At 40.3% G+C, this 22,412-nt stretch overlaps 1 protein-coding gene across 1 annotated transcript; it reads right to left on the bottom strand.

The window, feature by feature from the left end:
* Positions 1-1,385: 1,385 nt before the first annotated feature.
* Positions 1,386-22,253, bottom strand: oscp1a (organic solute carrier partner 1a). The gene is made up of 9 exons (XM_060911378.1): positions 22,142-22,253; positions 17,960-18,114; positions 17,382-17,549; positions 15,569-15,649; positions 15,254-15,357; positions 13,246-13,374; positions 12,882-13,079; positions 7,883-7,940; positions 1,386-1,577 (listed from the first exon to the last, which is right to left on the bottom strand). Exons 1-9 carry the CDS (start codon positions 22,251-22,253, stop codon positions 1,467-1,469), a joined length of 1,116 nt encoding a protein of 371 aa, XP_060767361.1. The 3' UTR covers positions 1,386-1,466.
* Between the last annotated feature and the right edge of the window lie 159 nt (positions 22,254-22,412).

The raw sequence follows: 22,412 nt of genomic DNA, 5'->3' as shown, positions 1-22,412 counted from the left end.
GTGATATTCCAAAGTCTGTAGAATAAAGAAGCATTCTTCGGCTTTTGCCTCTCAACGTACCGAAGCACTCAGCAGCCAAATGAGCCTGTCGGCCTGATAAAACTCCCAAACTATCAAGGGTTCCCTTTCGGTTAGATAATGTTCAGTGGCACGCTAGTTCACTAGTGGCATTTATTGAAGTAAATTCATTTATACTGAACCGGACACAGCAGATTTCCAAAGGTTCTTTTTTTGGGTAATATTTCCTGAAATCAAGTTTAGTTAAATCACTTATTTTTAAAATAAGTTTCAATGCTGTTCATCTGGGCCCAGGGTCACAAAGCAATCTTAGACTTAAGACAGCAGTTGATTTTTCAGAATAGTTTCCCTTACTGCATCTAACTTTCACTGTGCTGGATCAAGATTAAATACAAGGCAAAGATTATTAGAACAAAAGTTTCTTAGAAAATGGTAAGGAATAACTGAAGATTACGGTACAAGAAACAAATTTAGACTCCTTTGCGATCTAACATACATCCTCAGAAATAAGACCTTGAGATTTGATAAATGTTGTACAGTGTGGTAGACTTGGGCTAGACTCTTACCTTCTCACTAAGCTTGATTTGGATTCCAACTTTCCTGCTGTAAACCCTTAACATGTTCTCCACCTCTTTAAAAATCACCAAATTTCATTGTCTTCCACAACAGAATCACTCCTCACACGCATGTAAAATTAATCTGACATCCGTCATATCGCTCAACTAATCGACCCTGACTATCCCCCACAATGCACTGTGGTAAACAAGGGATGTAGTTATCCTTGGTGGGCTATTAGGACCAACTACTGGTTCAGCTCTGCCTCAAGTCCAAAAATCTTGCTTCTCACCTTCAAAACCCTGCAGAACTTCTCTCCTCCAGACCCCTTACCAACCCTCACAGGTCTACCAATAATCTCATTGCTGTCCCTTGCACCAGACTTTCCACCCTGGGAGGCAGCTCCTTCAGTGCCATTGGCCCCAAACTCTCAAACCCTCCTCCTCAATCCAGACAGACTTCTCTCTCCAACAATCAGCCCCCCTCTCTAAAATGAACTTGGATTTGTGAAAAAAAGGTGTTACATAAAAATCTAACTTACAGATATAGAACCTGTACCAGTGCAAAACAGCTGTGGCCCACAGGATCATTAATAAACCAAAACCAGCAAGAAATAATTCAAGGGTTATGAACTTAATCTGATCCTGCAACACAGAAGACACAAGTGGGAAGTGCTTAGATATAGAGAGACTTCATACTTTATTATACATTTGCATTGAAAGTGGGGATATACATTTCAAGTTCAAATTCCTTACAGGCATCAGACTTCACATGGGAGATTCACACCAGTTTTAACTCACATGTTGACTTAAAAAAAAAAAAAAGCCATCATGGTTTAACTGTACATGATCTCCCATGGAAAGTGAGATTTCTGTAAGAGAAACATTTGCTCTTTAGAGTTTATCCATCATGGACAGCAAATCTTCTCCTTTGTCACTGGTTCCCCCAGTCTCCTCTTCCTTCTCAGTGAACTCGGCAGCAATGCGGCGCAGCTCAGTGTTGCCCTGAGGGAATACACAGTTACAATTTCACGTTAGTGTGTACTCAACTTTTGTTTAGGTTTCCTTCAGCCACTTGACCTAATCCACATGTCTCTGGAGTGTAGGAAGAAACCAGAGCACCCAGAAGAAACCCATGTGGGTACAACCCCCTATTCGATGTTGGTATCCAAACTGCACCATATGATCCAAGGAGGATGTTATTTTATCTCCATGCTTTACAGTATGTAGCCAAGATTACAATAAATCTTTACTTGATGCTTGGATGCTTCTTTGCTTTGATCCGGCTTGATCTTTATTTTATCACTTAAATTTTCACTACATTTTATTTTTCACCTTTACAAGATAAGTTAGCTTTTAAAACAAAATGCCAGGGGGCAAAAAAAAAAAAAAAAAAAATCCAGGAGATCCTGCAGAAAACGCACAGAACTAGAACAGAGGATTTCTATCCTGGAATCAAAGATTGATGCCCTGCCAAAGACGGACGAACTAAGAGAGATCTCATGAAAGGAGTACAGAAACAGTGGCTGAGAATGCAGAGATTGCACCCCCGACGGCATTGCAGATTGAGTGGATGAATATGTCGATCTAACAGGGCAAAATGTGAGTACAGAAAACTGGCACACGATGGGTGGCAGGCCCAAAAAAAAAAAAAAGAAAAAAAAAAAAAAGAAGAGTAATTACCTCAACACCAGTTTGTTCTGATACTATGCAACCCATGCTCCACAGCCATGCTATTAGAAATACAGCCAGGTCTACAAACTACAATAGGATTTACAGTCCTATGGAAAATCCACAGCCCATAAGGCTTCAGAACAAATTTGAATGCCTCAGGGATGTGGAAGCAGAATTTTCAGGTGGACAAGCACATCATAGAAAAAGAGATTGCACCACAACTGAAGAGCTGTGGGAAGAGGCAAAAAGCAGCTCGTAACACCACCTGATCCCACAACCCTTGTTCTTGGTGATTCCACTGTAAGACATTTAAAAGGACATGGGATGATTATTTGCTGCCTTCCAAATGCATCCATCTCTGACACCAAAGACAGCATTTTGAAACTCATGTCCGAGCATAGAACTATCAAACGTATTGTGCACGTGGGAGCAAATGATGTTTTCAGAGAACAGCAGTTTGTCCAAGATGACTTCAGAAAACTTTGACCTCTATAAAGACTAGAATATAATCTTTTATCAGTGGCCCACTCCCTGCAAGGGGAAGCTTTGCATTTACTAGACTCTTCAGTCTTAACACCTGGCTTGGAAAAACTTGTTTATTTGGTATGAACTTCATAGACAATTTTAACCTTTTCTGGAATCGCAGAGAATTCAAGACAAATAGCACTGAACTCAGACGGATTGGGAACAAAGTTTTAGCTGATCACTACAGCCTCTCTCTCCAGCATGCATTCTTTTCTCAGCCAACATTGAGCAGAACTGCTGATAAGTGCTCACAGACTGACCCAGTTACAGATATCAACAAAACCTCTGCAAAGCTAAAACAACTACCCATGCAAACACAGCAGAGATGCTTCAACAAGGACACAGCCATCTGGGGCAGACTGCCAAGAACATAAACAATCACATGGAGAATGTGAGCACGTTATTAACAATGGGCAGCCACAGATATCTGCATCACCTATCCAGATTGAGGACCTGACCAAAGACAATCATGCCAAGGCTGCATCATCCACATCTCGACCCCATGCAAGTATCACAGAGACTGTCAGGGAGACAGTTACCACAGAGACAGTCATGGAGACACTCAAAGACCTCACCAAAGTCCCAATCTCAGTCTTGCTCTTCTGACTTTGTTGTTCCATCTTCATCTCCCCCCTGCATGGATTTCCCTAAAAGTATGCAGAGACTGCTGCCAGTGGCTGCACTCTTTTTCCAGCCCAAATCATCCGCGACAAGCAGTGTACCCAGTTCATCGAAAATCAACCAACAGACTGAACTGTGTTTGCCCCCCAGATAGCAAATGATGTTATTTGGCCAAGATGGTTGATTTACAGTTACAGTTCAACACTGATGGTGGATCAACCATTAGTTAACCACTGAAAATAAAAAGTTGAAAAAATGTGTTCAAATCAATGTAATGGTTGAAGGAAACATTTGATCAATGTTGAATATATGTTGATTTTGTCATCATCATACACTGCACCACTGGACGGGAGCCTGGGGTACACTCTGGGTGAGACCATTTTGTGGGAAGGGGGTTTCCTATATTTCACTGAATTTCATTTATTTAATTTAGAATTTTAATAGAGCACAAGGAACTATGAAGAATAGATTATTTATGGTTATGTGCAAATCTTGTGTGTGCAACATGTAAGGAAAAAATGAACAGAAAAACAAACATCTCCGTTTTCTACCGTACCGGCCGCTATTTGGAATGGTCCAAATAACCGTCTCTCAGAAGAACTTTTAGATAATGGTCAAACAGATATCGATTCAGTGTCATGACATGTCGATTTCCATTTAGATGATGGTTGAATCACCATTGATTCAGTATATTTCAACATGAAATCAACGGAAATTTAAATGCAAGTTTCTATTTAGATGATGGTTGAATCACTATTGATTCAATGCTGATAGGGTTGAAAATTCAACGTTGATTCAACCTAAATTCAAGGGGACACTTTCAATATAATTTCAACATTATTGCCAAACGCTATTTCAATGTTGATTCAACTGATTTTTGCTATCTGGGCCAGGACTTTCAGCTGGCTTACCAATCTTTTTCACCATCTTAAAAAAACAAACAAACAAACAAAAAACAAACAAACAAAAAAAAAACCCATGACCTCTCCAATCCTTCCCCCTCCCCACCTCATGGAATATACAGAGAGTCTTGTATGATGTGCTGTGGGTCCCTGCATTGGGTGTAGTTTTGAAAACAAGCTGGGACCCAGTATGCCTATGCCATTCTCTATTCCTGTGTTGATAAGAAATAGAAAACAGAGCATATTTAACCCAGGGGGTAAACCAGTCTAGTCTCCTTCCTGTTTCAAAACATCAGAGTGCCCAAGTGGATATTACTTCTAGACTCTCTGTAAAGCTAGCTCTTCTGAACGTTAGATCACCTACAAACAAGTCATTTTTAATTAATGATCTTATTTGCAAACACAATCTTGATTTTTTTTGCTTCTAACTGAAACATGGCTGGATCAAGCAAAGAGTGCTACCACCCTTATTGAAGCAGCTCCCCAAAGTTTTAATTTCATGAGTGCTACCCAACATGGGAAAGGTGGAGGGATCGCAAATATATTCAAAGCCTCTTTTCAATGTAAACAGTCCTCACTTGGTGATTTTACATCCTTTGAACACTTATGTGCACTTGTTACATGCTCTCCTAACATATTGTTCTTAACTATTTACAGGCCTCTGAGACATTCAGCCAAAGTTTTTCTGGAAGAGTTTGGTGAACTGTTGTCAGTCATTTGCTTAGAGTTTGACTGTCTTATTATATCTGGGGATTTTAACTTGCATGTAGATAATCCTGAAAACACTTATGCCAGAGAAAATACTTGCACTTACTGACAACTTCAACCTAGTACAACATGTACAGGGGCCGACCCACTCTTGTGGTCATACCCTTGACCTCGTTATCGCAAAGGGTCTTACTGTTTCTACTACTGTTGTTGACCTGGCCTTATCTGATCATTTCTGTTTTCTCTCTGTTTCTATGTCCCCTCACATTCAGAACAGCTCAATGACTATGGGTAGGAGAGTCATAAATGACAACACGTGTTCTCTTTGAGCAAGCTCTCTCATGGATCACAACTAAAATATCAGACTCTGTAGACGACTTACTGGAAATTTTTAATTTAAATATGACCCAAATTATGGATTATATTGCTCCATTCAAAATCAAAAGAGTCAACAACAAGCAGAAAGCACCATGGAAGCAATACCCAGCTGTTAAACAGCTAGAGAGAGAATGTAGGAAGACTGAAAGAAAATGGCGCAAATCTAACTTCACGTCCATTATCAAATCCATAAAGAGAGGCTTTGTAAATATAATTATGAAATTGCTAAAGCAAGACAGTCTTTCTCCAACATCAACAGGAATATGAACAATGCCCATGTGCCATTTTCAACAGTAGAGAAGCTAACCAATCCCCCACCACAATTAGCACCTGAACTTCTCTCAGTTAATAAATGCAATGAGTTTGCATCCTTCTTCAAAGGTAAAATTGATAAAATACGGCAGAATATTGCTCATAATATATCTCAGTTGCAAATAACTGAAAAGCTGCAATCACCAGTGACACAGACAGACAATTTCAACACAATGTCAGAATTTTGTTTGATTACGAGACTCTTGGGGGGGGGGGGGGGGGGGGGGGGGGGGACTGTACAAAACCCCAGTTCCTCAACATCTGAATTGGACATTCTGCCCACCAACTTTAAGTCTGTTCTTCACCTCATAATTACAGATGTGCTTCAGATCATAAATACATCCCTAGAGACTGGCACTTTTCCTGTGTCCCTGAATAAAGCCGTTGTAAAGCCCCTACTTAAAGAGAATAATCTGGATGCTTCAGTATTGTACAACTACAGGCCAATATCAAATCTCCCATTCATTGGGAAAATCCTTGAAGAGGAGAAAAAAAAAAAAAAAAGTGTCTTCAATCAATTAACAGCCTTCTTGATATCAAACAGCTGTTTTGATAACTTTCAGTCAGGATTTTGTGCCAATCACAGCACTGAAACAGCACTGATTAAAGTTATAAAATGACATACATCTTAATACTGATGCAGGCAAAACATCGGTCCTGGTGTTACTGGACCTCAGTGCAGCTTTTGATACTGTTGATCACAACATACTGCTATATCAACTTGAACACTGGGTTGGGTTGACTGGTAAAGTTATCAATTGGTTAAAATCATACTTAGAAGCCTCTTTGTTACCATGGGAAATTGTACCTCAACATCAATGTCCTTGACCTGTGGTGTCCCCCAGGGGTCGATCCTTGGACCATTACTATTCAACCTTTATATGCTCCCACTTGGACAAATTATCAAGAACAACTCAATTTTGTATCACTGCTATGCAGATGACACCCAAATTTATTTCGCTCCATCACCTAATGATTATGCCCCCCTTGAATGTCTCTACCAGTGTATCGACCAAATCAACAACTAGATGTCAATTTTCTTCAGCTGAACACAGATAAAACAGAAGTAATTCTATTTGGGGAAAAAGATGAAAGACTCAGGATTACCACTATTCTTGACACAAAGGGGATTAAAACAAAAGATATGGTTAAAAATCTTGGTGTCTTCATTGACAGCGAGCTAAACTTTGACAGTCACATGAAAGCAAATCGCTAATCGGCATTTTATCACCTAAAAAACACTTGCAAACTAAGAGGACTTATGTCAAAAAATGATCTGGAAAAAAAAAAAAAAAAAAAAAAAAAAAACTTATCCATGCCTTCATCTCTAGTACGGTTGATTACTGCAATGGCCTTTTCACAGGCCTGCCAAAAAAGACCATCAAACAACTTCAGCTGGTTCAAAATGCAGCGGCGAGGGTTCTCACACGAACAAAAAGCACAGAGCACATTATTCCAATTCTAAGGTCCCTTCACTGGCTTCCAGTAAGCTACAGAATTGACTTTAAAGCATTGCTGCTGGTGTACAAATCTCTAAATGGTACAGGGCCCAATTACCTCTCTGATATGTTGCAGCGGCCTAACCCAATCAGATCTACCAGATCGCAGCAGCAACATTTACTGGTGAAACCTGTTGTTAAAACAAAGTGTGGTGAAGCAGCGTTTAGCTACTATGCAGTACAGCTATGGAACCAACTCCCAGAAGACATCAAAAATGCTCCTGCTGTTGGCAGTGTCAAATCTAGACTAAAGACCAAGCTGCTCTCAGATGCTTTCTGCTAACTGATATCATCTTTACATGTTTTAAACTTTACTTTTATTCCATTTTATTCTGCTTTTTTTTACTGAACTTTTACTTCATTTTATTTCTAGTATTGTTTAATTCTTATATTTTTATTTTTCTCTCTTCTTCCCCCTTTATTTTATGTAATTTTATTTTCTATTGTTTACTGTTTTGCCTTTACCTCTAAAGCACATCGAACTGCCACTGTGTATGAAATGCGCTATATAAATAAACTTGCCTTGCATTTGAGCGACTGATGAAATGGTCTTTGCTCAAGGCAAAGGAACACCACAAGCCTGCTGTAAACATCCTCCACCCATCAAGGAAGTAAAAAAATGGAAAAAAACAAACAAAACAAAACCATACAATATGCAAATTTAAAATATCACCTCAGGGCTGTGGCTTACCGATGCAGCCTGAATGTTTACCACACTGGACCCCTCACCAGGCGCAGAGGACGTTCCCCTGTAGAGAGACTTCAGCAGTCAGAGCTCCTCAAACAGCACTTTTGCCACAAGATCATCAAAAACACAACCCCCCCCCCATACATTTAAAATACAATAAATGAGAAGATTGAACATAAGCCTGACTTGATACAATAATAACTCCTATTCCTGATTAAGGCCAAGTTTACATTAGACCGTATCGGTCTCGTTTTCTTCGCGGATGCACTGTCCGTTTACATTAAAACGCCGGGAAACAGGAATCCGCCAGGGTCCACGTATTCAATCCAGATCATGTCTGGTCCGGTGCTGTGTAAACATTGAGAGTAAGCGGATACGCTGTGCTGAGCTCTAGCTGGCGTCGTCATTGGACAACGTCACGGTGACATCCACCTTCCTGATTCGCTGGCGTTGGTCATGTGACGTGACTGCTGAAAAACGGCGCGGACTTCCGCCTTGTATCACCTTTCATTAAAGGAGTATGAAAATACTGCAAATACTGCCCATTGTGTAGTTATGATTGTCTTTAGGCTTGCCATCCTTCCACTTGCAAGTGGTAAGTGACGCGCATGCCCGACATGCACTGAGATCACACACACAGCGGCTCAGTCCCAAATCACTGCTCGTGCGCTTCACTTGCGCGCTCTGTGAGCTGCGCAGGGCCGGAGTGCGCACCCTCCAGAGGGCACTCGCTGTTCAGGGCGGAGTGATTTGGAGCGCAGGATGCCTGCGGAGCCGAGCGTATCCGTGTATTGGCGTTGCTATGTGCACGCGAATCGTGTATTGGCGTTGCTGTGTGCACACTAATAGTTTTAAAAATGTTAATCTGATGATCCGCTGATACGGTCTAATGTAAACCCCATCTAAATCTCAACACTACAGCCACTCGTGAATTAAATTAAGCTATTGCTCCCATTAAAGGTGACCTAAGACCCCTTCTCCACAAGCGGACACTTCCCTGAGGTTTTAACAAAAATGTCTGGGACATGCTTTGGTCAAAATACTGCAAGGATAAAACACCACAGCTTTCTTCTCACCCCATCTAAACAGCAGATTTGAGTTATTATTCCTTTAAAATGATAAATGAACCACTGCTCACCCCCCCGCTGGCCAATCAGGAAGCACTTTACTCATGAATATTCATTCACAAAGGCCGTTCTCAAGCTACGAGATACCCAGATTTGGTGGTATAATTAATGAGCTCTACTTGTGACAGAGGAGCTGAATCTGAATGGTTTGAAGCTTTAAATGCTTTCTGAAGGCAGAATAAAAAGAAACCAAATATGATATTTCATTTCAGGAGTTTGTCATGGTGGTTGGTAGACACTCCAGATACCCAAATGTATATGCACTGAAAGCGCGTTTCATTTGAAGAAGTCTCCTTTAAGGGTTGATTTTCTTCAAGTTAATTACACGTTTTATTTATTAATTAGATACACACTGTTTAATGTGCTTCACCATTATGCAGTCTGAGAGCATTCAGAAAAATTTCTGGCTTTTTCAATGAACACAAAGTGGTTTCATAATAGATAAACAACTTGAGTAAAAAGGTCAATTATGATATTTACATTAATTTCAATAAATGTTTTAGTATTTGGTACATCCCCTTTTTGCTTTAAGGGCAGCAATCCATAAAAGGACCCATTTTAGACCAAAGTCACTATAGTAGTCTGGTCACACTTCAACAGAAGAGATTAGATGTAAAGGTAAATCTGACCTTTTGGACAAAACAGTGAACACAATCAATCTCATTCTGCTTACATTTACAACCCCGATTCCAAAAGAGTTGGGACAAAGTACAAATTGTAAATAAAAACAGAATGCAATGTGGAAGTTTCAAAATTCCATATTTTGTTCAGAATAGAACATAGAGGACATATCAAATGTCTAAACTGAGAAAATGTATCATTTAAAGAGAAAAATTAGGTGACTTTAAATTTCATGACACCACCTCAAAAAAGTTGGGACAAGGCCATGTTTACCACTGTGAGACATCCCCTTTTCTCTTTACAACAGTCTGTAAACACCTGGGGACTGAGGAGACAAGTTGCTCAAGTTTAGGGATAGGAATGTTAACCCATTCTTGTCTAATGTAGGATTCTAGTTGCTCAACTGTCTTAGGTCTTTGTCATATCTTCCGTTTTATGATACGCCAAATGTTTTCTATGGGTGAAAGATCTGGACTGCAGGCTGGCCAGTTCAGTACCCGGACCCTTCTTCTACGCAGCCATGATGCTGTAATTGATGCAGTATGTGGTTTGGCATTGTCATGTTGGAAAATGCAAGGTCTTCCCTGAAAGAGACGTCGTCTGGATGGGAGCATATGTTGCTCTAGAACCTGGATAGACCTTTCAGCATTGATGGTGTCTTTCCAGATGTGTAAGCTGCCCATGCCACACGCACTAATGCAACCCCATACCATCAGAGATGCAGGCTTCTGAACTGAGTGCTGATAACAACTTGGGTCGTCCTTCTCCTCTTTAGTCCGAATGACACGGCGTCCCTGATTTCCATAAAGAACTTCAAATTTTGAGTTGTCTGACCACAGAACAGTTTTCCACTTTGCCACAGTCCATTTTAAATGAGCCTTGGCCCAGAGAAGATGTCTGCACTTCTGGATCATGTTTAGATACGGCTTCTTCTTTGAACTATAGAGTTTTAGCTGGCAATGGCGGATGGCACGGTGAATTGTATTCACAGATAATGTTCTCTGGAAATATTCCTGAGCCCATTTTGTGATTTCCAATACAGAAGCATGCCTGTATGTGATGCAGTGCCGTCTAAGGGCCTGAAGATCACAGGCACCCAGTATGGTTCTCCAGCCTTGACCCTTATGCACAGATTCTTCCAGATTCTCTGAATCTTTTGATATTATGCACTGTAGATGATATGTTCAAACTCTTTGCAATTTTACACCCAGTACGTTTACATGCGCATCCAAATCGAGCTGCTGTCGGTAATCGAGCAAAGGGTCCCAGCAGGAGTGCCAGAGAAATCCAATCCTACATGCATACTGTGAAATCGAGCTATTGAGTGAGGTGCATTGTGCACCCGAGCCACAGGTGGTGCTACACGCCCCATCGTGTTGGTACACTTCCGGTTGTCGTCATGAACTATTCAAGAGTATAAACAAAGGGACTACAGGCGGAAATTAGCATGTACTGCTATAACCTGGTACAGACATCTGTCCTTACCACAAGGATAATGTTTAATTTGTACACTGTCCCTTTTAAAAATAAAATAAACTCTAAACTCTAAGAAGGAGTGTAGTTTGTATGTACGAACAGAAGTGTTCCTAATAAAGTGGGCGGCTAAGGTGAAGGGTCATGCCGACCGAGGCTGTTGTGTTTCCCGCTTGTGGTCTCGTCACTTCCAGAAGGGGCAGTGCTGAAGTAAGTAGATCGAATACGTAGCTCGATAGGGTTTACATGCACTAAGTAGCTCGGCAGAAATCGCATAATCTAGGTCGTGTAGCTCGATTGCGAGAAATCAAGTTCGGTTCAATTTCAGCCGAGCTAAGGTGTTTACATGCCATTTAGAACTTCGATTTCAGACGAGCAACGGCAGAAATTCGATTTTCTCTATGTGCATGTAAACGCACTGACTGTCGAACTCCTTTCTGATATTGCTCCACTATTTGTCGGCACAGAATTAGGGGGATTGGTGATCCTCTTCCCATCTTTACTTCCGAGAGCCGCTGCCACTCCAAGATGCTCTTTTTATACCCAGTCATGTTAATGACCTATTGCCAATTGACCTAATGAGTTGCAATTTGGTCCTCCAGCTGTTCCTTTTTTGTACCTTTAACTTTTCCAGCCTCTTATTGCCTCTGTTCCAACTTTTGAGATGTGTTGCTGTCATGAAATTTCAAATGAGCCAATATTTGGCATGAAATTTCAAAATGTCTCACTTTCGACATTTGATATGTTGTCTATGTTCTATTGTGAATACAATATCAGTTTGAGAGTTGTAAATTATTGCATTCCGTTTTTATTTACAATTTGTACTTTGTCCCAACTTTTTTGGAATTGGGGTTGTAAAATGGGGACGCAACAGTGCAGGATCTTTAATATAGAAATAGGATATTGAACATTTACTTACTTTATTTAAAACTTAAAAGTTTATACCCAATTTTAAATAAAAGAGAAAATCCCCAGATTTGTGGTTTCAGACTTTTGGGCTCAATTAGAAGTTTACTCATTTTTAATGACATTTCAGATTTCTTGCAAAGTAATAAAAGTGCCTTGGAGCATCCTGTTTACAGGCATGAAAATGTAATAACGACCTTTAAAAAGGTGAAACAGAAAGTGTGAAGAAACTGGTAAAGAGTCACGTGAAATTCAGAGATGGTGTTCCGAGAGAAGACGACTTCTCATTAAAAGCTAGTAAACATGCAAGTAGTGTGGACAATTTATAAAAAAAAAAAAAAAAAATTCTATTCTTAAACTTTGAATAGAGTTCATAATTTTATTCAGGACGAGTGGGTTTGTGTCTAGACACAAACCCATCCCTCCTGAATAAAAAGTTTGAGTTCTATTCAGAGAATAAGATTGACTTGACTCAACCAAATGTTACTTCTGTTAGCAATTGGGGAAATAGCTTTGGGACCAAAAGGTCACCAGTTTGATTCCCTGGATGAACAGTAATGGCTGACTTGCCCCCAGCTGCTCTGGGTACAATGCAAGTCACTCTGGATTAAGAGCTTCTGCTAAATGCTCCTAACATAAATTTTACTTGAATGGAAAAGTAATATTGCTCAAGAACAAATCCCTTGGAGCTCAGCCACAACTTTCAAACAAAACCAGGCACTCGGTCAGTTGATGTTCACACCTTGTTTGCGTAAAGTTAAGAAATTCATAACCCTTCTCACCTGCCTCCAGAATAAGTTAACGTGGGTGGGAAGAAAAAAAAAAAAAAAACTGACTTTGCAGTTTCTACACTACAGGACAGGACATGAACTCACTCCTTGGCTTCCTCCTTCTCTTCAGGGAACACACTCAATCTCATCCCTCCAACAGCACAAACATCCTCCCCAACCTCCACCTGACCCATCAACTTGGCCAACAGGTCCAGCTCCACTTTAGCCAGAGGGTTAGGATCACTACCGGGGGGTTTGGCACTTCCTGAAGCACCTGGCTCCTCAGCTGGACTGTCACTGTACCTGCAGGAGGACAGTTCACACCAAACTCCATGAGAAGAACCAAGTAGAAATGGAGAACTTTCTAGAAGCTTTCCACACAGGTATGACTCATGATTCATGCAAGTGAGAATGCTGTTGCTGTAATGGTTTAATGGGACACTGGGTAAATAATCCATGTGGTCTTTACATGTTAGTGCCCAGACTGATCACTCTGTCTCCGGACAAGCCGAATGAAGCATCCCTCATGGCACTGGTGTAGTTGCCTCCACTCACAAACTCCTGCCTCTTCACCTCCTTGCCTTGGCTGTTAAAATACCTGAGGATAGAAAGAAAGAAAATTCTCTATAGAACAGTTAGTTCTGTGCCACCAATTTGATTGGTTGAGCAGTATTCCATATAAAAGTTACATACCCTACTCTGAAACCACGTCATGAACTCTGCTTTAGTCAGTGAACATAGCAAGCGATACATTTTCTTGGATACAGTAACTACTTAGAACATGAGAAGCAAGAAGGGACACCAATTTTACCTCATGAATCTTTTTCCTCTCAGCATGAACACTGCCATTTTGATTGCTGCAACATTTTTTTAAATAAAAAAGACCACACACAGGACAGTAAAGCATTTATCAAGTTCCCATTCCTTCTCTCAACACTTAAGATGTTTGGAGACCGAAGACACCAAGTGATGAAATGTCTCAGGTGTTATTTTTGTCCCATTCTTCCAGCAAACAGGTCTTAAGGTGTGCAACAGTCCAGGGTCATCACAGTAATTTTTCCACTTCAGAATTCTCCACACGGGACATGCCTTCTTCCACAGCCATGCCTTTGTAATGTGTGCAGAATGTGGTCTTGTTGAAATCTCCCTGGAAAAAGACGTCATCTTGAAGGCAGCATATGCTGCTCCAAAATCTCAGTGTACTTTTCTGCATTAATGCTCCATCACAGAAGTTACCTTTACCAAGAGCACTGACCCAACCCCATACCATGACACACCTTTTGGACTTGTTCCTGGTAACAGTCTGGATGGTCCTTTTCATCTTTAGAGCACACGGCATCCATTTCTTCCACCAAAAATAATATATGGGGAGAACCTGGAATACTGATTCATCTGACCACAATACACATCTCCACTGTGTGATGGTCCATCCCAGACACCTCAGAGAAGTTGACCGCGCTACTTCTGGACACAGTTAACACAAGGCTTCCTTTTTGCACAGTAAAGTTTCAACTGGTGTTTGTGGATGTAACTCTGTATTATAGCTTGATAAAGGCTTGCCAAAGTAATTCCGAGCCCATGTGGTTCTATCAGCTATAGATGAACGATGGCTCTTGATGCAGTACTATTTGAGGGATCAGAGATCACAGGTGTTCAGATTAGGCTTGAACCCTTTACACAATTCCTCCAGATTCCTTGACTGGTTTAAATTATATGCACTGTAAAGGGTGAAATCTCCAAATCCCTCCCTCTCTCTTTCTTTGAGGAACATTGGTTTTAAACACTTCAATAGTCCTCTCACACAATTGTTGACAAACTGGAGATTCTCAGCCCATCTTTGCTCTTCAGAGACTAGACCTTTCCTGGATACCAATTTTGCACCAAATCATGATTACAGTCACCTGTTGACATCACCTGTTTCAAGTCACATCATTAATTGTTTTACTTCATTACTAGCCCTAAATTTCCCCATTCTAACTTTTTTGGAATGTGTTGCAGGCCTGAAATGTAACAATGGATGCATGTTAAATGAAATGAAGTTGAACCGAAGATATTTCATGTTTTGTTGGTCATTCTGTCTGTAATGAAATAAAAGTACATTTAGAAATAACTGCACTCTAATTTGCATTTTCCACACAGTCCAAACTTTGATTTGTGGTTGTACATTAGGCCACACCTCCTAGCTGAACCTGATCACCAAACTAGCCATGTACATTTTTAGCAGTGTTAAAAAAAAAAAAAAAAAAAAGTTTACATCTCTAACAAAAAAACCTGTTTAAACCAATAACGCTACTACCAACTTGTTAGCTAGGAATCATTTAACACCTTCACCAATAGTTGGAGTGGATTCTGCCTCACTAGGAACGTTCTAGAAAATTCTTTCAAATGAAAAAAAGACCATACGGCATGAAATTTGGTACAAGTTTGACTACACACAAATTTATCTATGAAATTAGTTCACAGGCTTAAAACCCTACCTGATCATTCCTGGAACTTCAGAGCCATGAGGCACTGGGCCAGACGTCGGCATCATTAAACTCCCGTCTGGATTCTGGATATCTTCCTTCAGGAAAACCAACACCTGGGCGGGGGGGGAAAAAAAAAAAAAAAAAAAAAAAAAGGTTGTGAATGATGGAATTGTTTCCTTCCCATCATTCTGCTCTTAATTTCAGTATAATCAAAACAACAACAAAAAAAAGCTATGTAAATTGAAACGAAATGTTTCGTAAACACTATATACAAAAACTCTGATCATTTTCGAACACTTAAGATTTGTATAAAACAAAGCTCACCGGAATTTTTACATCCTGAAAGAAAGTGAGAAGCGTCTGCCGTAGGACCTGAAAGTCACCGTTCGATAAAGGTGCGTACATCTAAAACAAGAAATTATGCATTCAAATTTATAAAATGCAAAATTAAACTCAATTTAGGAGGTAAAATGGGATTGGGGTGTGTGGACACATGTAAGCCACCACCAATAACTATAAAATAGCTATAATACAAGGGCAAAAGGGGCGGCACGGTGGTGTAGTGGTTAGCGCTGTCGCCTCACAGCAAGAAGGTCCTGGGTTCGAGCCCCGGGGCCGGCGAGGGCCTTTCTGTGTGGAGTTTGCATGTTCTCCCCGTGTCCGCGTGGGTTTCCTCCGGGTGCTCCGGTTTCCCCCACAGTCCAAAGACATGCAGGTTAGGTTAACTGGTGACTCTAAAAATTGACTGTAGGTGTGAATGTGAATGGTTGTCTGTGTGTCAGCCCTGTGATGACCTGGCGACTTGTCCAGGGTGTACCCCGCCTTTCGCCCGTAGTCAGCTGGGATAGGCTCCAGCTTGCCTGCAACCCTGTAGAAGGATAAAGCAGCTAGAGATAATGAGATGAGATGAGACAAGACAAGGGCAAAAGCCCCAAGTCTTTCAGCTAGCTGGATAACTTGAGTCAAGAAATTAAAAGCTCTAAACATCTCCAACCTCATCCTGTTACAGTTAATACAGCATGTTAAAGATTCAGCTTCAGTGGCATCACTCAAGACACTTTCACTTATTCAGTCCAAATCAAGAGAATTAATTAATTATGTATTCCCGCATACTGAATGCACTTGCTCTTAGACTTGCACAAAAGGATTAGATCTAGTGTAGATGTAATACATTAGATCACTTATCACCAGAGAGACAATAAAAATAAAACTAGAGACTGACTTTAGTCACAGTCATTTGTGCTAGCTGACCTTTGGCAATTGAAGGTCAAGGTCATTTTGCTGAATTTAAAAAAAAAAACCCGACACGTGAAAATTGACCAAGTGATTTAAACCCCCCCCCCAGTTTTTCATGTATCATTCTGGATCGGCGATCCAGATCGGCACCAAAAGCCACAGCAATGTAATTCAGCCCAGAGGTATTCATGTGAAATTTGGTAATTGGTTGAAAACTGAGGGACAAATGGCACCCTTTTTTAAAAAGGAAAACAGACAAAAAAACCAAACCCAAACCCCACACACGAAGAATATTAAAATAGAAAGATCCTGAGTGAGCATAACAGTTTGCGCTACCGCAAATTAAGTCTGTACACACAATAATTGAAGAGCTCCCACTCAATATAGAAACCCCCCCCAAAAATAAAGGGAATTTTCACTGATAAAGTGGTCAATTCTGAAAAATCCTAGTGATTAGGGTTAACAATCAGTGCTAGAAGCACAAAGAAACACTATAAAGGCTGTTCATTTATATACATGGCCACAGCTCTGGGAAAGCTGGCACTTTCACACATTTTCAGTGTAGCAACAGAGTGATGCACATGAAATGCAACACACCAAGGGAACTGCATTCACGTCAAACATGGAGAGTTTAAAAGAAATCCCCTGCTGCGGCTTTTTTTTTTTTTCACTGAAGATTTAAAGTGACTGAGCAACACAATGAAGGTTTTACTTTTCAGTGTGTGATGTTTAAGTCACAAACAAGCAACAAGGTAATTGTACCAAATTCAATTCAGCCTTAGACTGAAGGTTGTTTTGGTTCACACCTGCGTGTTCACATTTGCCCAACGCCACCACGGTTTGACGAAACTAATGGAAACCCTAAAAGCACCTTGAATGAAAACTAACGTAAAGGTGATACCTCAGTGATGAGACGCTGCACCTCATTGATTTTGTGAACAAGGCTGGGATTGTCTTTAACGAGACACCGAACTCCATCCATGTGGTTGAAGGTGATGAGCAGCAAGTCTCGTGGTCGAGGACATTGGGCGACCTGGTACTTAAACGCCATAGTCATCAGTTCGTACAGCTGAAGACAAGCATCAGGGACACAGACAGTCCGTAAATACACATCCTGGACATTTACGCACAGCTCTGAACTTCTTTCCAAATGAAATGATCATGGTGCCAAGAAATTAAAGTCTATTAACCAATTAAAGTACTCAACCTTAAACAAGTTAGCACCAAATCACTATGCCAATGTGATTGTATTAAAGATTTAACTACAAATCAAAGAGTTTGACATTCAAGAGGACAAGAAGTCATAACATTAGCATGTTAAAGTGACTATAATAACTTCCAGAGGAAAAAACCAACCCCAAAGCATTAGAGGGAACATTATCCATTTCAAGATGACTTTAACCCCCCCCCCCCCCCCGAGTCAGGTACCCCATTACACACTTAGCTGCCCTCCCTCACCCCCTTCCCCTGTCTCCATACCCTGTCCCTCATGCTGGAGTTGAGCTTCATGATGGGGATGTGAGTCAGGTGTGTGAGCATGGCACGCAGAGACTGGGGTGAGTAGATCTCCTGCGGCTGCATCAACTGCCCCATAAACTCCTTACTGAACATCACACTCACGATATCAGTCATCACTACAGACAGGACAAGAAAGGGAAAAAAAAAAGTGAACAGTCAGATAAATTGGCACAAAAAACAACATTAGCATAATCGTGTAGCTGGAGGCCAATCAATAGCACACTGCATGTCGGGGGTGGTGTTCCCAATAACATCGTGACAGGCCAATGTTAGCGCGCACACACACAGGAAATGCATTATTTTGTTGATTTTTCTTCCACAGAAGCAGTTCACTTGGTCCAACACCATTGTTTCTATAGCAACAGCTCATCCACAGGGGCTTGTTTGCCAAACACCCTACATAATCCATGTGGGATAAAGTTTTAACCTTCAAAAATGTTGCCTATTTCTAAAACTAAAACACAGAACTTTGAAAGAATGAAGCAGCACGATAGTGGAAAACTGATCGCTACCATTGTGTCATCTTCTCAGATGGCTGGATCTAAAGGGGTCTGAAACTATGAGTGGGACTGCAGGGATGAGATACCGTACCAGTTTACCTCGTGTCCTGGGAACTTCTGATCAACACGACACCAAGGTCGTTACAACCACAAGGCCAAGTTAGCGTTCACACACTCACCTGTTAGCTTCAACATTACAAGTCCCTTGGCTTCATAGTAGCTTGTTGGGTCGATCAGCAAATCTATCTGTACTAGTTATGTACAAAATCACCAGACATGAACCATCCCTGCTACTCACTTCCAAGATGAAGCAATATTTGACCACATAAGCTATGGGATTGTTTGAAGAAGTCATTTGAGATGACTGCTTGGGTTTCACTTTACTGTATTGCACCTCAATTGGAAAGAATTAAGAAATTCTCACTTCAGATGCCACTTTGTCAGTGACATAGTTCTGTGTCAAACGTGTACACAGAAAATTAAAATTGTGTCACTTTACTTGAGAAAAGGGAGAAGAGGTACTGAAGTGATTCTCTGGATTTATGAAACAGAATGGAGATCATGGAGATGTATTATTTGGTACAGTCTGAAATAGCCATAGATGGAGAGAACATGGTGTTCATGCTGAATTCCACTGCCAGTCCACAAACCACAAGTTCAAACTCCCCTCCCCAAGGAGGGAAAAAAAAAAAAAAAAAAAAGGCTGTATTGAATATAATAAGATAGATCTCATTTTGGACCAAACCTTAGCACACGTGCATGACCAGTCAAGTCAGAGCCCTCGGGGACATCAGCTAGTCAGCAAACATTAACATTCTTTCCATGACACTACTAAAGTTTGCTAGGCTACATTATCTGATTTGCCCAGAGTACTGGAGTAATAAGCTTGGCAAGGTAGCTTTCCCATTGTTAAGGATGTGATCAGGCACATAAGCTATGGAAATTTTATGTACACTGCAACAAACTCCTACTACAAACTAAAGTTCATGTCCCCCACCTTTAATGACAAGGGGTCGGAGTCTTAAAGAGCCATACGTGCCTCTTCCCCCAGAGACAAACAAGTAGTAATTAACTCCACAGTCAAGTTAACATCATAAAACAAAAAGGTTTAACAAACCACGCTTAGGTGTTGATCACTAACAATTCTCAAGCACAGCAATCATTGATGAGAGAAAAAAAAAAAAAATCCCATTTTATGAACCAAAAGCAGTTTTACTCAAGTCTTTAGCACGGTTGTCATGGCTATTCATAAACACAAGTTACACCATCAAAAACAAGCTTAATATCCTGGAGCATCTAAAGCATGGTGAAAATAACAAATTTGTCTAAAGAATGGGATCCTGAAAAATTAAATTTTAGCTTTTTAAAGCAAAAGAGCCCTGAGACAGCGTCCATAACCGCAAAATCAACCCGAGCTGCAAAGAAAGATACGGCAAGCAAACGACAGCAAGTGTGACTTTTCCTTTACACCAAGTATGCAAGTGAATTAAGCGTAAATACAAGTCAGTTGGTTGTATTTTACACAAGTGAGTGTGTTGTGTGACAAGTGGCTCCATTTCAGTATTCCGAATTTTTTGGACCCCCCCCAAGGAGTTCGTTATAGCGTAGCAGGGTTGTGGTGTACATAGTTTCAGGAATGTTTTCATATACAAGTATCTGGAAGTCATCATAAAAACATGACTGTCTTCATTTAAAAGATATTAGCTAATCAGAGAGAAGCTATTTACATATTTAAACTTCTAAAAGCACAGCCAGCCTTATTCTTATCCAGAGCAACATACAGTGAACGCACACATCCAGTGCCTGGGGAGCAGGTGGGAGTTAGGTGCTTTGCTCAAGGGAACGTCAGCTATGGATTTTTCTTGCCGGTACAGGGAACCGAACCAGCCACCTTTCTCCAACTTTTCGGCAGAGGTGGACAGAGTACCCAACTTCATTAGTTAAATCAAAGTACAGATCCCACTGGTCAAATGTTACTCCGATAAAAGTGAAAGCTGTACGGTCAAATTTTTGCTTAAAGTACCGAAGTATTTGCTTTTAAAAATACTTAAGTACATTTTCTGTCAACACATTGTATTATTGTCACAATGCTGACAAAACCTAATGCTGTTACCAAAGACAGAAATGTGAATTCACAAAATGAACACATGCTGAGCAATCATGGTAGTTTAACATTAAGCTAGCTAGTCAGGGAAGCACCACCTGACATGCTGGCAAACTCTTCAAACTTGAAGTCATATTGGGTAGCTAATGCTACTAGAAAAGAAAGATTCCTACATTGTTTTTTTGGCAAGATTATGCTAAGACATTTCTGAAAGGACTTGATAAGTTATTCATGTTAGCATAACTCCATTTTTACATGCTAACTAAGTGTCCAAGTTAACTAGCTGTGCTTTGATGTTTGCTGTGGACAAGGCTACAGCAACTTGGTGGGCAAATCCACAGAAAGTCATTTGACTACAATAGCTATGCAGTCTGGTTAATGTTACCACTAGCTCTAAAAGCACAGACAACTTCAGTGCAAGCTTTCTCTTGGAATAAAACGTTTATATACCTCGAGATGCTTCCGCAGGTTGGATGGCGAGTTTTTGTAGGCTGTGATATGGTTCGTTTTTGGCGAACATTTAAAATGAAACAGATCTTTAATTCTTTCAGAAAACTGAAACATGGGTTCATGGGCCACGGGTGCATACATTCTCCAGAAGAACCGCCTCCTTCCATTCTGCCATCAACTGATCGTGTTCAAATAATGTTGCTGAGAAAAATCACTGAATTTAATTTTATACAGTCTATGGACATAACCCTAGTGATTACTGATCGGCTGTCTCAGCATCACCTGCAAAAAAACCCAAATCACATTTTAGAGAAGAAAAACCATCCGCTTTCAAAGCTGCTTCATAGTAACGAGGACCTTGATAGAAATGTAGTGGAGTGAAAAGTACAATATTTGCCTTTCAAATGTAGTGACATTAAAGTCAGAAGTTTCAATAAATAAATAAAATAGCTCAGGTAAACATACTTCGTTACTATCCACCTCTGCCTTTCAGCCATGGCTCTTATCATATAAGGTTCATATGAGTGTTAAAACATCATGCGGGGAGAACAAACAAACCCCCCATACACCATTTTTCAGTCAACTTAAAAAAACAAACAAACAAAAAAAAAAAATACAACTTGAAAACTTTACCAAAAAAAGCATCTCAAGGAAAAAGTAAAATAATTGAAGAGAGAATGTATGGCACATCCACTTTAAATAGAGTGTTATGCCTTTAGGACATTACAGCTGTGTCTTGGCCAGTTTCAGGGATGTAAACCAGGGACAAAAGGTTTGTCAGTTCCTGAGCACATTTGCTGAAATGTGAACACACCTAACACCTAAAGAAATTAGAATATAGAGCAATGGAGAATTCATAAGGGGTTAAAAACAGGAACAAAAACAAACCGCGCACCTAAAACACACAGTCATGTTTTGAAGAAATATATACAAACTAAAAAAAGTTTATTGGAGTTGTGTGTGTGGAAAAGAAATTTTGGGAAAATTGAGGAAGGAATTATTCCTTATGATTAAGGAGAGTTCTCTCCAACACATTAATGTGATCAGGAATCTTGGGGAAAAGTTAATACTGATACTACTAATAATTACCTTTCTTTATTTTCTTCTCTGGTTCATTCTGAATTCGGAGTCTCTGTTCCAAAACATAAAGCATTTCTCCACCCAGATTTATAATCAGGATAGGCATAGTCATCAAAGACATGGCGGCAAACCTGAGGATTACAATCAGCTAACAGCACAACAAAGTTAATTATTTACTTACTTTCCTAAAACCACTTTTCACTTAAAGCCATAAAACTCTACCTACGTACTTGTTCAATTAAGGCCCATGCAGCTCAAGATGTCATTACACTTCATAACC

This window comes from Neoarius graeffei, chromosome 2, assembly GCF_027579695.1.
Source record: "Neoarius graeffei isolate fNeoGra1 chromosome 2, fNeoGra1.pri, whole genome shotgun sequence".
NCBI classification, from domain to species: Eukaryota; Metazoa; Chordata; class Actinopteri; order Siluriformes; family Ariidae; genus Neoarius; species Neoarius graeffei.
The sequence above is the reverse complement of the archived record's forward strand: the minus strand, read 5'-3'. Positions and strand labels throughout refer to the sequence as shown.